The sequence below is a fragment of the Schistocerca nitens genome, chromosome 8, assembly GCF_023898315.1.
Source record: "Schistocerca nitens isolate TAMUIC-IGC-003100 chromosome 8, iqSchNite1.1, whole genome shotgun sequence".
Taxonomy (NCBI): domain Eukaryota; kingdom Metazoa; phylum Arthropoda; class Insecta; order Orthoptera; family Acrididae; genus Schistocerca; species Schistocerca nitens.
In genome coordinates, this window is record NC_064621.1 from 397,550,926 (window position 1) to 397,565,940 (window position 15,015).

The 15,015-nt window shown below is 47.4% G+C and overlaps 1 protein-coding gene across 1 annotated transcript in view; it reads left to right on the plus strand.

Moving 5' to 3' along the window:
* Positions 1-15,015, plus strand: part of LOC126199585 (uncharacterized) — a 33,333-nt gene that overhangs the window by 5,488 nt on the left and 12,830 nt on the right. The window contains exon 3 of the mRNA XM_049936510.1: positions 10,377-10,531. Coding sequence (XP_049792467.1) covers positions 10,377-10,531 — 155 coding nt within the window. The remainder of the gene's footprint in view (positions 1-10,376; positions 10,532-15,015) is intronic.

Genomic DNA, 15,015 nt, shown 5'->3' on the forward strand with positions numbered 1-15,015 from the left:
AACAAAAAGGTGAGTAGTGGCCCTAATGCCCGGATGAGTGACGTTGTGAATCGCTGAGAAGACTTAGTGGTGCAGGAGGCTGGAACAAGGGTGTGGAGGGTACCTGTAGAGGTTTCACATAGCAGAGGGAGCGAAGATCCATGGAGACGATGTGGCACAATAGTTAGTGTTGTAGCATCGTTTTGTCGTCAATGGCAGATACACTATGTGATCAAAAGTATCCGGACACCCCCAAAAACATATGTTCTTCATATCTGATGGCAGGGTGTGACTAGGGCAAATGCCCAATGAACGTCATCTACCAGCGTGTGTAATGTCAACATTCGGAGGCGATGGTGTTATGATGTTGTCGTGTTTTTCAATGAGGGTGCTTGCACCCCTTGTTGTTTTGCGTGGCACTATCACAGCACAGGCCTACATTGAAGTTTTAAACACCTTCTTGCTTCCCATTGTTGATGAGCAATTTGGGGATGACGATTGCATTTTTCAACACAATCGAGCACCTGTTCATAATGCAAGGCCAGTGGCGGGTGTTTACATGACAATAACATCCCGGTAATGGACTGGCCTGCACAGCGTCCTGACCTGAATCCTACAGAACACCTTTGGGATGTTTTGGAGCGCCGACTTCGTGCCAGGCCTCACCGACCATCATCGATACTTCATCTCAGTGCAACACTCCATGAAGAATGTGCTGCCTTTCCCCAAGAAACCTTCCAGCATCTGACTGAATGTATGCCTGTGAGAGTGGAAGCTATCATCAAGGCTAAGGGTGGGCCAACACCGTATTGAATTCCAGCACTGCCGATGGAGGGCGCCACGAGCTTGTATGTCATTTTCAGCCAGGTGTTCAGATACCTTCGATCACATAGTGTATCGGAAACATCTTTTTGCAGGTGCGCCAGTCCAGAAGTGAACAGAGGGTGTGTAGACATGACATTTAGTCAGCACCCACGTTATGCGATCCTTTGACACAGCCGAGATCAGTGGCGTGCTGGCAAATAAGGTCTGTGTAACGAAAACGCCGGGGCTGCAAGTGGCTGCCGGCCGGAGTGGCCGTGCAGTTCTAGGCGCTACAGTCTGGAGCCGAGCGACCGCTGCGGTCGCAGGTTCGAATCCTGCCTGGGGTATGGACGTGTGTGATGTCCTTAGGTTAGTTAGGTTTAATTAGTTCTAAGTTCTAGGCAACTGATGACCTCAGAAATTAAGTCGCATAGTGCTCACAGCCATTTGAACCATTTTTTTGCAAGTCGCTAATAGCATTACAGATGGATCTGTGAGTGATTTGTGATCTGTTTAGATAGTTACAGGATAGTCTTCTATGTTCTCACGAAAGTGGCGGACTGCCTCGTACATCGCAAACGGTTCCCTATCAAAGTGGACCACTTACATTGTAAGGTGGAGACTTTGTTGGAGAAGAAACGAAGCGGCTGCATCGAGTCACACACGTGCTGTTGAAGAATGGTGCCAATTGAAGATCTGCACTCATTACTAGTGACAGAAATGCAAGCATCAGTGATGGGGTGAGCAAGCATGACAGTGATGTCCAACACGGTTTTAAGCAAGCTTGAAGGCACACTGCATATCGTCAGATCATAGCACTTTTTGAAACTCTACAGTTTGTAGCGCCATTCAAATAAGCCGAAAGGCATGCTAATGGCTGTATTAGGTACATTGTTACTGTGCATAGAGGTTTTGTGATAGGCTTTACGACAGTCGATAATTCTGAAAATCTATGCACTGTGCTGTTGTGGCACAAGATCCTGGATGTGTGGTATTGGATAATTGTCAAGGATCGACCGAGAATTGAGTATGTGATAGTCCCCACAGAAGCAGAAAGAACTGTCTTTGTTAGGTACAAGTTATATAGAGGACGACCAGTTACTGTCAAAATGGCGCACTACTCCAGAATCTAAGAAGTCCTGAATAGCAGCTTTAGTGTGGCAGAGTTTGGTGGTGTTGAGGTGGCGACCCTTACACTAGACAAGGAGGCCCTTAGTAGTAACTAGCCATCAGTAATAGCGCCTATAACTGAGGGGGACAGACGTGTAATAACACTGGACAGTGGAGCTGGAGCACTGAAATACTGAGAGTTTCATTGTCATGGTCCTGCAGAGCTTGCAGTGAAGGTGAAGGTGGAGACAGGTTAGGAACAGGAGAAGCATCAGCGACATCATGTGACCACAATGCAGTGATGTCAGTAACCATTTGAAGAGCATGGCTGTCACATTGGCGATTATTTGAAGCAGTTTGTTGTTGTCAGAGAGAAAGCCGACGATCTTGCGACATTGAGTCATAAGCTGGGCCAGCGAGTTGACAAGATGATATGTCAAATATGAGCACTCACAGGTAATGCGACGTCAGCAACCTTTAAGGTCAAAGGGAAGAGTAGGTTCAGTGCAATCTGGAGATGGTCAGCCATGCTGTGGACAGGTATGTAAAAGTTATTGGCTGCACTAAATGATGATGATTCAGGGAGAAGGCTCGAAGGAGGACATGACAGTGGGGGGCACTGGTATTGGCCCTGGTCAGTGTGGGAGTTGGGTGTGCTGCCGGAGTCGGAAACGTAGAGCCTACCAGTAGGCAAAGCCAGAGTGTTGGGCAAGTGAGTACAGGAATGGCACCCTGTAGGATCGCCGTAAGTTGTGCTTTCTAGATGGCCTAGCAGGCAGAGTTTGGGTATGCACATGGAGGACGACAAGACCATGCAGATTCGCCGAAAGTTACATGGTGCCAACTTAATGGATACGAGGGATGCGGCATCAGCTGGTGCACTACCTGAGCTGAAGGTTCTGCTGCATTCTTGCTCAGCCTTGGAAGAAGACTGGGGACAGGTGCTTGTGGCGCATGTAGTGCCTGAGATTGACCACCAGGTAGCATGGGAGGTAGCTGCTGGAAGCATGAGCTGCGCGTGCAACCTCTACCTACCAGCCAGGACAGGAGGCGAGACGCAAAAATGAATTAATGGGGGAGCTGCCAGAGGAAAGGAGCTGGCGACGCTGCGTAATACTGTAGGCCTGGTCAATGAGACGTAATTTCTCTACTAAAACAGCAGACTTCTGAGACAGGAGACGTAATTGAAGATTAGACGGCAATTTAACTAGTCAAAGGGTCCAAGTAAAACGTCAGTTAGCTCTTCAGGCGTGATTTCGGCGTGGAGATGACGCCGCAATTGAGGTGGAGTCCGATCCTGCAGAGGGAGAGGGAGGGGGGGGGGTTACGTCGTGTATAATTTAGTAAACTGCTTCGGCAGGAGAGCGCAACAGGCGCTCGATAATGCGGTAGTAAACTCTTGCATATTTTTGTCGTCAGGGCGGATTCCGCGGCAGGTCGCTAATGAGGTCTGGCTCGTCATGTAAGTGGTTAACCAAGCATATGAAACATGCGTCATCATTCAGAATTCCATGAATGTTCAACAGGTTATCAATCAAGGCGAACTTTATTTTGGGGTTCTCTTTCAGTAGGCGAGGTAGCTTCAGAAAACGTTCGACAGGCATCTGTCGCGGAATCTCAGGAAGAGGCGATTGGCAGTGTGGCGACGGCGATGGCGCTACAGTTCCAGGCAGTGATGCATTTCCTGGAGTCTCCATAGAGGGGGGGGGGGGGGGGGGAGGGAGGATACTATGTCCATATGAGGTACACAGAATGGTTGATGCAGATGAGACTGAATGGTAGGAATGTCACTATCGAAAACACTGTCCGTGCGCCAACAGAGGAGTTCAATTTACAAAACTGTTCCCAGTCCATTGTGCAGGCCTAAACACTGTTGAAGAAGATTGGGGTCATCAATGCGGCAGTTCTTATTCCCACAGCGAATTGATGAAGATGAGAGATCACCAACACAACAGCGAGGGTACCGAGAAAGCCCTTTTATTGAGGTTAGCACAATACAACAACAGGCCTGTGGTGGTTGAAACCAGAGTGCGTCGAAGATAATCACGAAGTCTCTCACAGTAGTTCTTGTTACAATCGATGTTAGTGGTAGCCACAGACTTATATGTATCTTTTATTGCTTTAGAATCTGTGTGTGAACTGCTAGATTTAAATCCATTGTTCATATATTTCTCGTATTCTACATTATTTATGTTTGGATCCTATTTCTGTACTGTTTCGTATGTAATGGAGAATTCCATGTTACTGGGTTTTGACAGCATTGGTATTCAACTTCGTCACATCTTGACATGGACTGAGTATGTAATTCTGTTTTGAGTGCTATTGCTTCTCGCCACCAAGTGCCATGCATTTCACATTGGACTGAAGAGTGTGGATGTAGATGTAGATTATTATGCTTTGTTGTCTTGGTGACTAAAGCATTCTTCCTTGCAAATGCTAAAAATGTGACAGTAGTTACGCAAATGTTTCCAAACGTTACCAAACGGTACTACAAATAGGACATTCTAGCAGAAGTCAATGAAAATTTCGATGGCCACCATTAAATGTGAGAGTGCGAAAAACAGATGGGAATAAAAGTAACGTAGAATACGAGCAATATGCTTCAGTGCATTTAAACTGAGCGGTTCACACACGGATGCACAAGTAGTAACAAATAGATATGGGTCCACAGAACCTCATGTAGTGAATCCAGCTTGTTTCATAACAAACATAAAAAATATGGAATCATTTACCCCACCCATTACGACAGATAAGAGCAAACATTAAGCAGAACACCAAAAAACATATTTACATTGCAATACACACAAAAAAGTCGAAATCACTTGATAACAACTACATGGTAGAAACTGGTTCAAATGGTTCAAATGGCTCTAAGCACTATGGGACTTAACATCTGAGGTCATCAGTCCCCTAGATTTAGAACTACTTAAACCTAACTAACCTAAGGACTTCACACATATACATGCCCGAGGCAGGATTCGAACCCGCGACGGTAGCAGCAGCGCGGTTCCGGACTGAAACGCCTAGAACCGCTCGGCCACAGCGGCCGGCGTAGAAACTGGAATACTGGGTTTTACAAATAAATATACTTTACCATCAGACTACCAGACCCTACCATAAAGAATAAATGAAAAATATTATCGTCTGACATTCGTATTTCACAAAGCAAGAATACAGATTATCATGCCATGTTTTCTCGAATTCGAACGGCTCTCTCGTGCGAGATGCCGTTCCATGTAAATCATGCAGCTGATGAGGTTCTTGGCTGCTATGAGATGTTGACGTCCTGTACCTACTGCTGCAGAGCGTTTTTCTTTTCAAAATGGTGCACATAAGTATATTACAGACTGCTACTCTCGTACAATTAAATTCGTTTTGACACCTTTATTTGCGATGTTTTTTAGAGTTACACTTCACCTTGTCACTTTGTATAAATGTGTTTAGGTGTCAATTGCTGATAGTACATCCAATTGTTGATAGTACATATATAAATTGGCGTGTTTTGACGTGTTTGTAGCCCATCTTCGTTCTCTTTCCCTTCCTAGGCGACACCTATCGCTGGTAGACTGCGCAGTCCATCATGGGCACCCCCACCCCAACCACAATCATATACACCTCCCGTTCCCCTGTCCCCACCATTACCTCCTGGAGTGCCTCCGCCAGGCTTTCCCCATCTGCTTCCCTTCCATCTCCTTCCCTTCCCTGAATTCCCACCTGTATAATACCCCTGCTCCTGAACCTCCCACTGCTCCCATTCATGCTCCTGCCCCCACTCCCTCCGCTACTGCCCATCGGATGACTTTCCTTCACTCCCCACTCACCTGCTACGACTGCCTCTGTTTCCGCTCAGCCTGATGTATCTCTAACATCTCCGGCCCTACCTTCCTTATGCATATGTTCACAGAGTCTGGCCTGTTCCATAGATTACCTCCTCACTCAGGGAGCCCTGATTTTCAACTGCCGCCACCCCTTCCCCCCCCCCCCCCCCCCCCGTTCCCCTCATCAATCCTACTGCTGCCAATTCTGTCTCCTCTACTCCTCTACAATGACCACCTCATCCAAAACTGCAACCCACCCCCCACCTGCCCCCACTGTAAAGCCTCCCACAGTGTGCTAGCCTTTCCTCTCCTCCTTCCTGCAACACCTGCTACGAACCCCACCCCACCTATTTCTCCAAAATTAAGGCCAAACCCCTCCCACCATCCCCAAGCTAACTGGTCCCGTTCATCCCATCGAACAGCCCATTCAGCCCAACAATTTCCTCCACCCCCTACAGCTGAAGATATCATCTGTTTCATGACCATCGTCTTCCAGAATGTCCACCCCTTCCAACGCCCCCACACCCTCCAGCAGATCTCCCTTGCCGCACAATTCATCTTCCTTTTGAATACCTACGCCTCATACTCCACAACCAAGTCCGCTTCACCTTCACCTGCCTAGACACCCTCACTTGAGCCTCTCTCCTCCTCCCTCCATTCCCTTTCCCCTCCTTCCCCTGACATGCTATCAGTATCGTCTTCTGTACCTAAACATTCACTCTCTCCCTGCCAATAAATACCTCTCCATGCACAGCCTGTCCCAGCACTAGGTCGACTCCTTCTTTCTTAATGAAACCTTCCTCCAAGCTCACCATGTAGTCTGCACCTCTCCCTACCTTCTTCACTGCACCAACAATCCCTTTCCTGTAGCACAAGGTGGGGTCACCATTGGCCACCTCAAGCATACCCCTGTCCTGCCACAACCCCTGCTCAATTATCCAACCGAACACATCATCCACAGCGTCTTCTTGCCCTGCCTCACTGTCACCTATGCCAATACCTATGTCTGTCCTGAAGCTCCTCTCCCCTACGAATTCATCTCTCATGTTGATCATACTTTCTCCACCTTTGTGATTGCCACACATCTGTGACCCTGCCACCCTTCGGTGGTGCCATCAGTTCCTCGCTACTTTCCATGGTGACCTTGTTTCCCTCATACAGCACACCCGTCCTGAAAGTAACTCCACCCCAGATGGCGTCCTCACTTTCCCCAATTTCCTTGGTCATATCGCTGTGGACGTCCTCGATCCGATTGGTAGCGACCACCTCCCAGTCCTTCTCACCATCTTCTCAGCCCATCGCCCACATCCTGCCCCACGACCTGCTTCCCCTCCAAAATATGTCCATGACTACTGCTGAGCCGAATAGGATGCCAACCGGGAATCCATTACTTGACAGGTCGAAAGCCACCCACTTACCTTTTATCATCCTGCTGACATCACCTATGCCTCATCCTTCCTCCAGAAGACCACTGACGCTGTGGAGGCCCACAATCCTGTCAAACTTATCCACCCTCACTGTCCTATTCTTCCTCCACACTCCATCCTTCTTCTCCACAAATCCCACAGGCTCTACCTTGCCATTAGTTATGTGATTTATTCATCTAATCTTCAGAATTCTTCTGTGGCACCACACTTCAAAAGCTTATTCTCTCAATGTGTACACTGTTTATCATCCATGTTTCACTTCGACACATGGTTACTCTCCACACAAATACTTTCAGAAAAAGGGTCTGGAGATTTCAATCTATATATTTGTGTAATTTAAATCTACATTGGATGTTAAAAAATTTCTCTTCTTCAGAAACGCATTTTTTCCCATTGCCAGTCTTTATTTTACATCCTCTCTACTTTGGCCGACATTAGTTATTTTGCTGCCCAGTTTGATTGCCTGATGCCTGTCCTCCAGCGCACCAAAATAACCAGTGTGCTCTTTTAAGGGAGTGACTAATGTTTTGTGCAGTGAGCTTATAAAGTAATATAGAAGTAATTCCTGTAACGATCAGTACGAGTAGATTAGTGCCAGTCATAATTAGTTGTTAGTATACTTTACAGAAGTAGCCTACACTGCTTTCTTCTGTCTGCTGGAGTTCACACACCACCAAACGTTTTGCATCACACTTATTTCGAAATTCATGGCACATAAGACGAAAATTGGCTCTGCGGTATGCATTATATTTATTTGCAGTGTGCCCATATCAACCAAATCACAATACCAAACATTTGTGCAACGACAGAATCGTCTGTTACCCATGGGGGTTTTTCCACACTATTCCTGGGCAACGTCAGCAGATGGAGGAATGTCCCGTTACTTGGATGTAGGCTTGAAAACGCCGTGGCATATCATTGATGAAGCGAGCCCTGATCCAAGTTATCCCATTCTTGAGTAGCCACTCTGTTTGAACCACACAGAGTACTTGGTCGTTGTTTACGTCCTAAAACTGTTCGTTTCGAGCAGTCCCACGCATGTTGGACTGAATTCATGTTCGGAGAACAGGCAGGCCACTCCACTCTGGTGATCCTAGCGCGCAAAAGGAACATGTTCTCGAGGACAACAAGATGAGCACGCGAGTTATCATCCATCAAGATGGAATTGTCACGAAAATGTTGATGCAGGCCTACTGTCGGTTGCATAATGTCACCCCTGTTCTGTAGAGCAGTGAGCTTCCTCTCAGCAGCCGCGAGAGGTCTGCGGTGACCACATGCAATGCCAGCCCAGAACATCATTCCACCACCACCACCACCACCTTGTTGCACAAGGGGAGCACACTGCTGGAATATTCCAATTACTAGGTTATCTCTAAAAACATCATTTGCAATTTTGAGGGTACAAACAGGCCGAGTTTCTTCTGTAAACAACACCCGAAGCCAATCCTGGGGAATCCATTCTGCGTGACTGCATGACTTCTTGTCCATCTGTAACGCAATCCATGGCACTGTGGTTCTCGACACGGTCGTCGGGAACCGTGATTCGTATCATGCTGTCGTCCCCTAACAGTTTTTGATGCGATACGTGACATCCTGGAACCTCTTCGAATGCCAAATTCCATTGTGAAGCTCTCAACCCATGATTTCTTCGGCTCAATAGTCGTAGATCAATCATCCTATACAACTGTCCAACGTGGTCGGCCTATGTGTTATAAGACCTCAACAGAACCTGTTAATAGTAACTGATTCTATGTCTGCACCATATCTCTTTGACTCCAGTCCATACATCGAGCAACTTACCTGGTTGACAAGACTTCTGCGTATAATGTTAAGATGTGGGCCCGATAACTGGCCGCGATTGTCCTTGGTGATACGATGGTCGTTCACTGCGTTATTTCATAGATGTCTCTACTGGTGCTTTACTTTCAACCGAAATGCCGCAGTCCATTCAAGTGTGGCTTTCTACTCGAAACGATCTTGGTGACTGTGTGTATTTTTACAAATAAGATCAAGGGTGATCTTCCGATCGGTTCAGGAACAGTTACAACAGCAACACACCGGGACGATATATCGGGCTGAGGCAACACTTTTTTATGTATGGCTCATTCCATATCTCTGAAGGTTCTCCATCATTATCGCCTACGGTGATGGACGTTCACTCTACTGTTCCATAGACGCCCCAATGCGTCACCACTGATGCTTCATGTTGGACTAAAATGCTGCAGTCCACTCGAGTGCGGCGTTCGACCCGTAGGAATCGCTCATGGTAAATGTGTGTATCTTTACAGACAACGTCCAGGGTGATTCTCCGATCGGTACAGGAACAGTCACAACAAAATGGCTCTGAGCACTATGGGACTTAACTTCTGAGGTCTTCAGTCCCCTAGAACTTACAACTACTTAAACCTAACTAACCTAAGGACATCGCACACACCCATGCCCGAGGCAGGATTCGAACCTGCGAGCGTAGCGGTCGCGCGGTTCCAGACTGTAGCGCCTAGAACCGCTCGGCCACTCTGGCCGGCAACAGTCACAACAGCAACACACCTGCACAACATATCGGGGTATCCAACATTTTTTTTGGTATTTGTATAACTTGACTCATCCCTCATCCCTGAAGGTTCTCCGTCATTATTGCCTTGACGGTGATGGCTGTTCACACCACTGTTCCGCAGACATCTCGAAAGCATCTTTACTGATGCTTTATTTTCATCTGAAATGCTGCAATCCATTTGAGTGCGGCATTCTACTCGTAGGAATCGCTCATGGTAACTATGTGTATTTTTACAAACAACGTCAAGGGTGATCTACGGATTGGTACAGCAACAAACGTGCACGACATATCAGGATGATAAGACACTTTTATTTATATGTGTATAACTTGATTTATCCCACATCCCTGAATGCTCTCCTTCATTATTGCTTTGACGGTACGTAAGAGGGTGAATGAATGGTTCAAATGGCTCTGAGCACTATGGGACTCAACTTCTGAGGTCATTAGTCCCCTAGAACTTAGAACTAGTTAAACCTAACTAACCTAAGGACATCACACACATCCATGCCCGAGGCAGGATTCGAACCTGCGACCGTAGCGGTCTCGCGGTTCCAGACTGCAGCGCCTAGAACCGCACGGCCACTTCGGTCGGCGTGAATGAATGGTTGGATGGATGGGTCCCTTAGACAGACAGTCTGAAGCGCAGCCTTGAGGCGCTAGAGCAGCATAATGTTTGGCTGGCAGGGCGACAGGCGCAGCTGCTGGAGGCGTTCCTGTGGCAGCAGGCGCTGGAGGAGGCAGCCGCCCGGATGACGCGGCCGCAGCCGGTGCAGGAATACTCCACCGAGTACCGGCGACACTTCTACAAGGACGTGCCGCCGTCGCCGCTGCCGCGGGCGGTCTGTACAGCAAAGCCTCCAACCTCACCCTTCTTAACACCTCTTACCACTGGCCTCACATTTGTTTCACGTATGGGATTGGTCCAAACACATTCAGTATTACCAACATGCACTACCTGATCAAAAATATCCAGATACATGTATGTACCGCAGAAGCGACCACAAGATGTAACGAGGGCCAGACCAGCCAGTATAAAACGAGGCGGAGAGTCTGCGTTGTCAGAAGAGAACCGCAACACCAAAACGGCTCGGTCAACAGAGCTCAGTGACTTCGAACGTGTTCGTCACCTGAGTAACAATCGAGGACGTTTCAGCCCTCCTACAGCTGCCAAAGTCGTGTTGTGACGTGATTGTGAAGTGGAAACGGTGGGAACAACCACAGCTAATACACAGTGTGTATCAAAAAGAATCATCCATTTAAAAAAAAAAGTCATAACTATTATTGCGCGTGAACAACGTATTGTTGGAAAGAACAAACTCTCGAGTTTTACATGGTTCCCGCAAGGCAGCAGCAGTGTGCGCCCACTTCAGTTCCAGTAAAAATGGTGTCGGTACAATAGAAAGCGTTTTGGTTCAAATGGTTCAAATGGCTCTGAGCACTATGGGACTTAACATCTGAGGTCATCAGTCCCCTAGACCTTAGAACTAGTTAAACCTAACTAACCTAAGGACATCACACACATCCATGCCCGAGGCAGGATTCGAACCTGCGACCGTAGCAGTCGCGCGGTTCCGGACTGCGCGCCTAGAACCGCGAGACCACCGCGGCCGGCAGAAAGCGTTTTGTGCAAATGGCTCTGAGCACTATGGGACTTAACATCTGAGGTCATCAGTCCCCTAGAACTTAGAACTAGTTAAACCTAACTAATCTAAGGACATCACACACATCCATGCCCGAGGCAGGATTCGAACCTGCGACCGTAGCAGCAGCGCGGTTCCGGACTGAAGAGCCTAGAACCCCTCGGCCACAACGGGCGGCTAAAGCGTTTTGTGTTCTACGTTTTGCGCAGTGCGGGTCAGTTATAACTGTTCAGCGTGACTTTCGTACTATGTATGGGGTGGTCCTACGGCAACACAGAGCATTAAACGATGGCATGAACAATTCCGAGAAACAGGTTGTATGTGTAAAGGAAAATCGCCGGTCCGACCCCGAGTGTCTAACACAGAAGTCGAACGCATCCGCCATAGTTTCACAAGGAGTTCACAGAAATTCGTTCGCCTTGCAGCTCGACAGCTCAAAATGCCCCCGACGTCCGTCTGGCGTGTGTTGCGTCCACATTTACCCGTGAAAGTATACAAAATTCAGCTACTGCAAGCTCTTCGTGAAGGTGACAAACAACAACGTGTGGAGTTCTGTTATTTCGTTCTTGACAAGATGCAGGATGACAGTTTTCTTCCAAGCCTAGTGTTTAGTGACGAAGCAACATTCCACTTAAATGGAAAGGTGAACCGTCATAGTGTGATAATATGGGGTATGGAACAACCACATGAAATTGTACATCATTAGGGAGACCCTCCAAATTTTAATGTGTTTTGCTCAGTTTCACGGGAAAAGGTGTATTGTCCATTGTTCTTTGCCGAGAACGTTGTTACAGGAACCACTTATCTCGATAAGCTAGAGAACTTTTTTTCCCACAGTAGGAGACTGATTCGAACGACTTCATTTACCAACAGAACCTGGAAGTGCGGGAAATTTTAAATCAGAGGATTACTGAACGACGGATCGGTCGCACTGGAGCAAATGATTCAGCCTTACATTACTGGCCTCCAAGGTCATCGGACCTGACTGTTTGTGATCATTTCTTTTGGGGTTTTATATAAGACTCTGTTTATGTGCCTCCGTTACCAACGACAATAAATGAACTGAGACATCGCATAGCAGCAGCTGTGGAAGCTGTTACTCAATACGTGCTCGCTGCAGTGTGGAAAAAATTGGAATACCGCACTGACATATGCCGTGCATCTAAAGAGAGGCATATCGAAAACCTATGAAAAGTTATAAAAAAACGTTTTGAATTTCCCATTCATCAAAAAACAAAATTCATTGTATACGTTTATTAGTTTCAGAAATACAGACGTGCCAAATCGGATGATTCTTTTTGTTACACCCTGTGTATGTGGTGTCTGTTCTTTAGAACATATCTGAAAGAACAGACACCATTTGGCTCCAGCAGCCACTACGAATTAACACGCAAAGAAATTACAGACATTGGCTGCATATGGGCATCAATTTAAATCAATGCGGCAAGTTGAAAACTTGTGCCGGACCAGGATTCGAACTCAGGTTTCCTGCTTACTAGCAGATGTGCTAATCACTGCACCATCCGAACACAGCAGTCATCGTAACTGCGCGGAGTACCCTAGCACACTTCCTGTCGAACCCAAATTCTCAATTTATCCACACACTACTGATGTAACGCCCCTTGCCCGTTACCGTCATTACTCGCGGTATTTCGTCGACTCCCATAACAGTTCGAGCCCGGTGTGCATCTGCACTGAAGAGAGTCCTTGCAGTTGTGATAGCCACTGTGCCCAAGTGGCGAAGTGTCACCACAGGAGACCTGAGTTCGAATCCGAGTTCAGCATAAATTTTCAACTTTGTCAATTGATTAAAATCAATGCCTACCGACCAATGTCTGTAATTCCTTTGTGCTTTAACCGCAGCTGAACTGAGACCAGGTGGACCTCATATACTGATGGACAAGGACCGCCGAGCATCGTGCAGGGTGGTTGTAAAAAATAGCACGAAATAAGCAGAAGTAATCACTTGTGACTTTTTAAGTGCGTCCGCAGTCCAACTAGAGCAATAACTCGTAGTAGCACCTATGTAGGGTGTGTACGAGTGTGTGTGTGTGTGTGTGTGTGAGTGTGGTGATGCCATAGTTGGTGGGGAACCAGTGGAAACGCTGTGGACAATTTACCAATATAATTTTATTATACCTTCAATTCTACGAGTACATGAGGCAGGCCCGCCTCTCCTCGTGAGCTCTGGATGGTGCAGCTGGCGTCGGCTGCTAGGACGGACTCCGTCCCGGCGGCAAAGGCAAGGCCTGTTGCGCCTGCTGCACTTCATGCAGGACTGACGTGCCAGGCGGTGGCCCCTCAGCTCTTCGCTCCGCGGTGGCGGAGGCGGCTTTGCGCAGGTCTCGCTCCTCGCCTCCCGGACAGACAGCGAACGGCGGCTGGCGTGGTGGCGCCGAGTCCCGCCCCGGGCCTCAGCGCCGGCAGCAGCAAGCCGAAGGACCCAATAGGCGGCATAGTAGCCTGGTCTCGAACCGGAGGCTGCTGCTGGCGCTGCCCAGTCGTCTTGCCGTCCGGAGGTGCTCAGGCGTCGTGGTGCGGCTGCCCAGCAATGATGAAATTCCCGACTCGAAAGATGTCCTGTCACCAAATTTACCCTCACTTATATTCCGTTACTATCCATTTGTTTCTCTAAAACCCGGTGTTTAGTCACGTCGCCCAAAACAGAGAGATTCTCTCTAATGTGGTGGCAACGACCCATTACTACAGCATTCATTGCTGTGAGCGGCAGTTTACCGCTGCACTCAGCTATCCTCCTTCGCAACTCACCTGTGCATCTGTTATTGTGAATTTCGCAGAGCATGACTGACGGGCAATGCTGTTATCGCAATACTCCGTGGCGGCCTCTATGCTGCTTTCACTCACTTACACTAAATATCTACTACTTTTGCCTAAAATACTAGGTAGTACCACTACCCCCTCCCTTATCCAGTTGTTGTTGTTGTTGTTGTTGTGGTCTTCAGTCCTGAGACTAGTTTGATGCAGCTCTCCATGCTACTCTATCCTGTGCAAGCGTCTTCATCTACCAGTACCTACTGCAACCTGCATCCTTCTGAATCCACTTAGCGTATTCATCTCTTGGTCTCCCTCTACGATTTTTACCTTCCACGCTGCCCTCCAATACTAAATTGGTAATCCCTTGGTGCCTCAGAACATGACCTATCAACCGATCACTTCTTCTAGTCAAGTTGTGCCACAAACTACTCTTCTCCCCAATCCTGTTCAATACCTCGTCATTAGTTATTTGATCTATCCATCTAATCTTGAGCATTCTTCTGTAGCACCACATTTCGAAAGCTTCTATTTTCTTCTTGTCCAAACTATTTATCGTCCACGTTTCACTTCCATACATGGCTTACTCCATAAAAATACTTTTAGAAACGGCTTCCTGTCACTTAGATCTATACTCGATGTTAACAAATTTCCCTTCTTCAGAAACGCTTTCCTTGCTATTGCCAGTCTACATCTTATATCCTCTCTACTTCGACCACCATCAATTGTTTTGCTCCCCAAATAGCAAAACTCCTTTACTACTTTAAGTGTCTCATTTCCTAATCTAATTCCGTCAGCATCATCCGACTTAATTCGACTACATTCCATTATCCTCGTTTTGTTTTTGTTGCTGTTCATCTTATATCCTCCTTTCAAGACACTGTCCATTCCGCTCAACTGCTCTTCCAAGT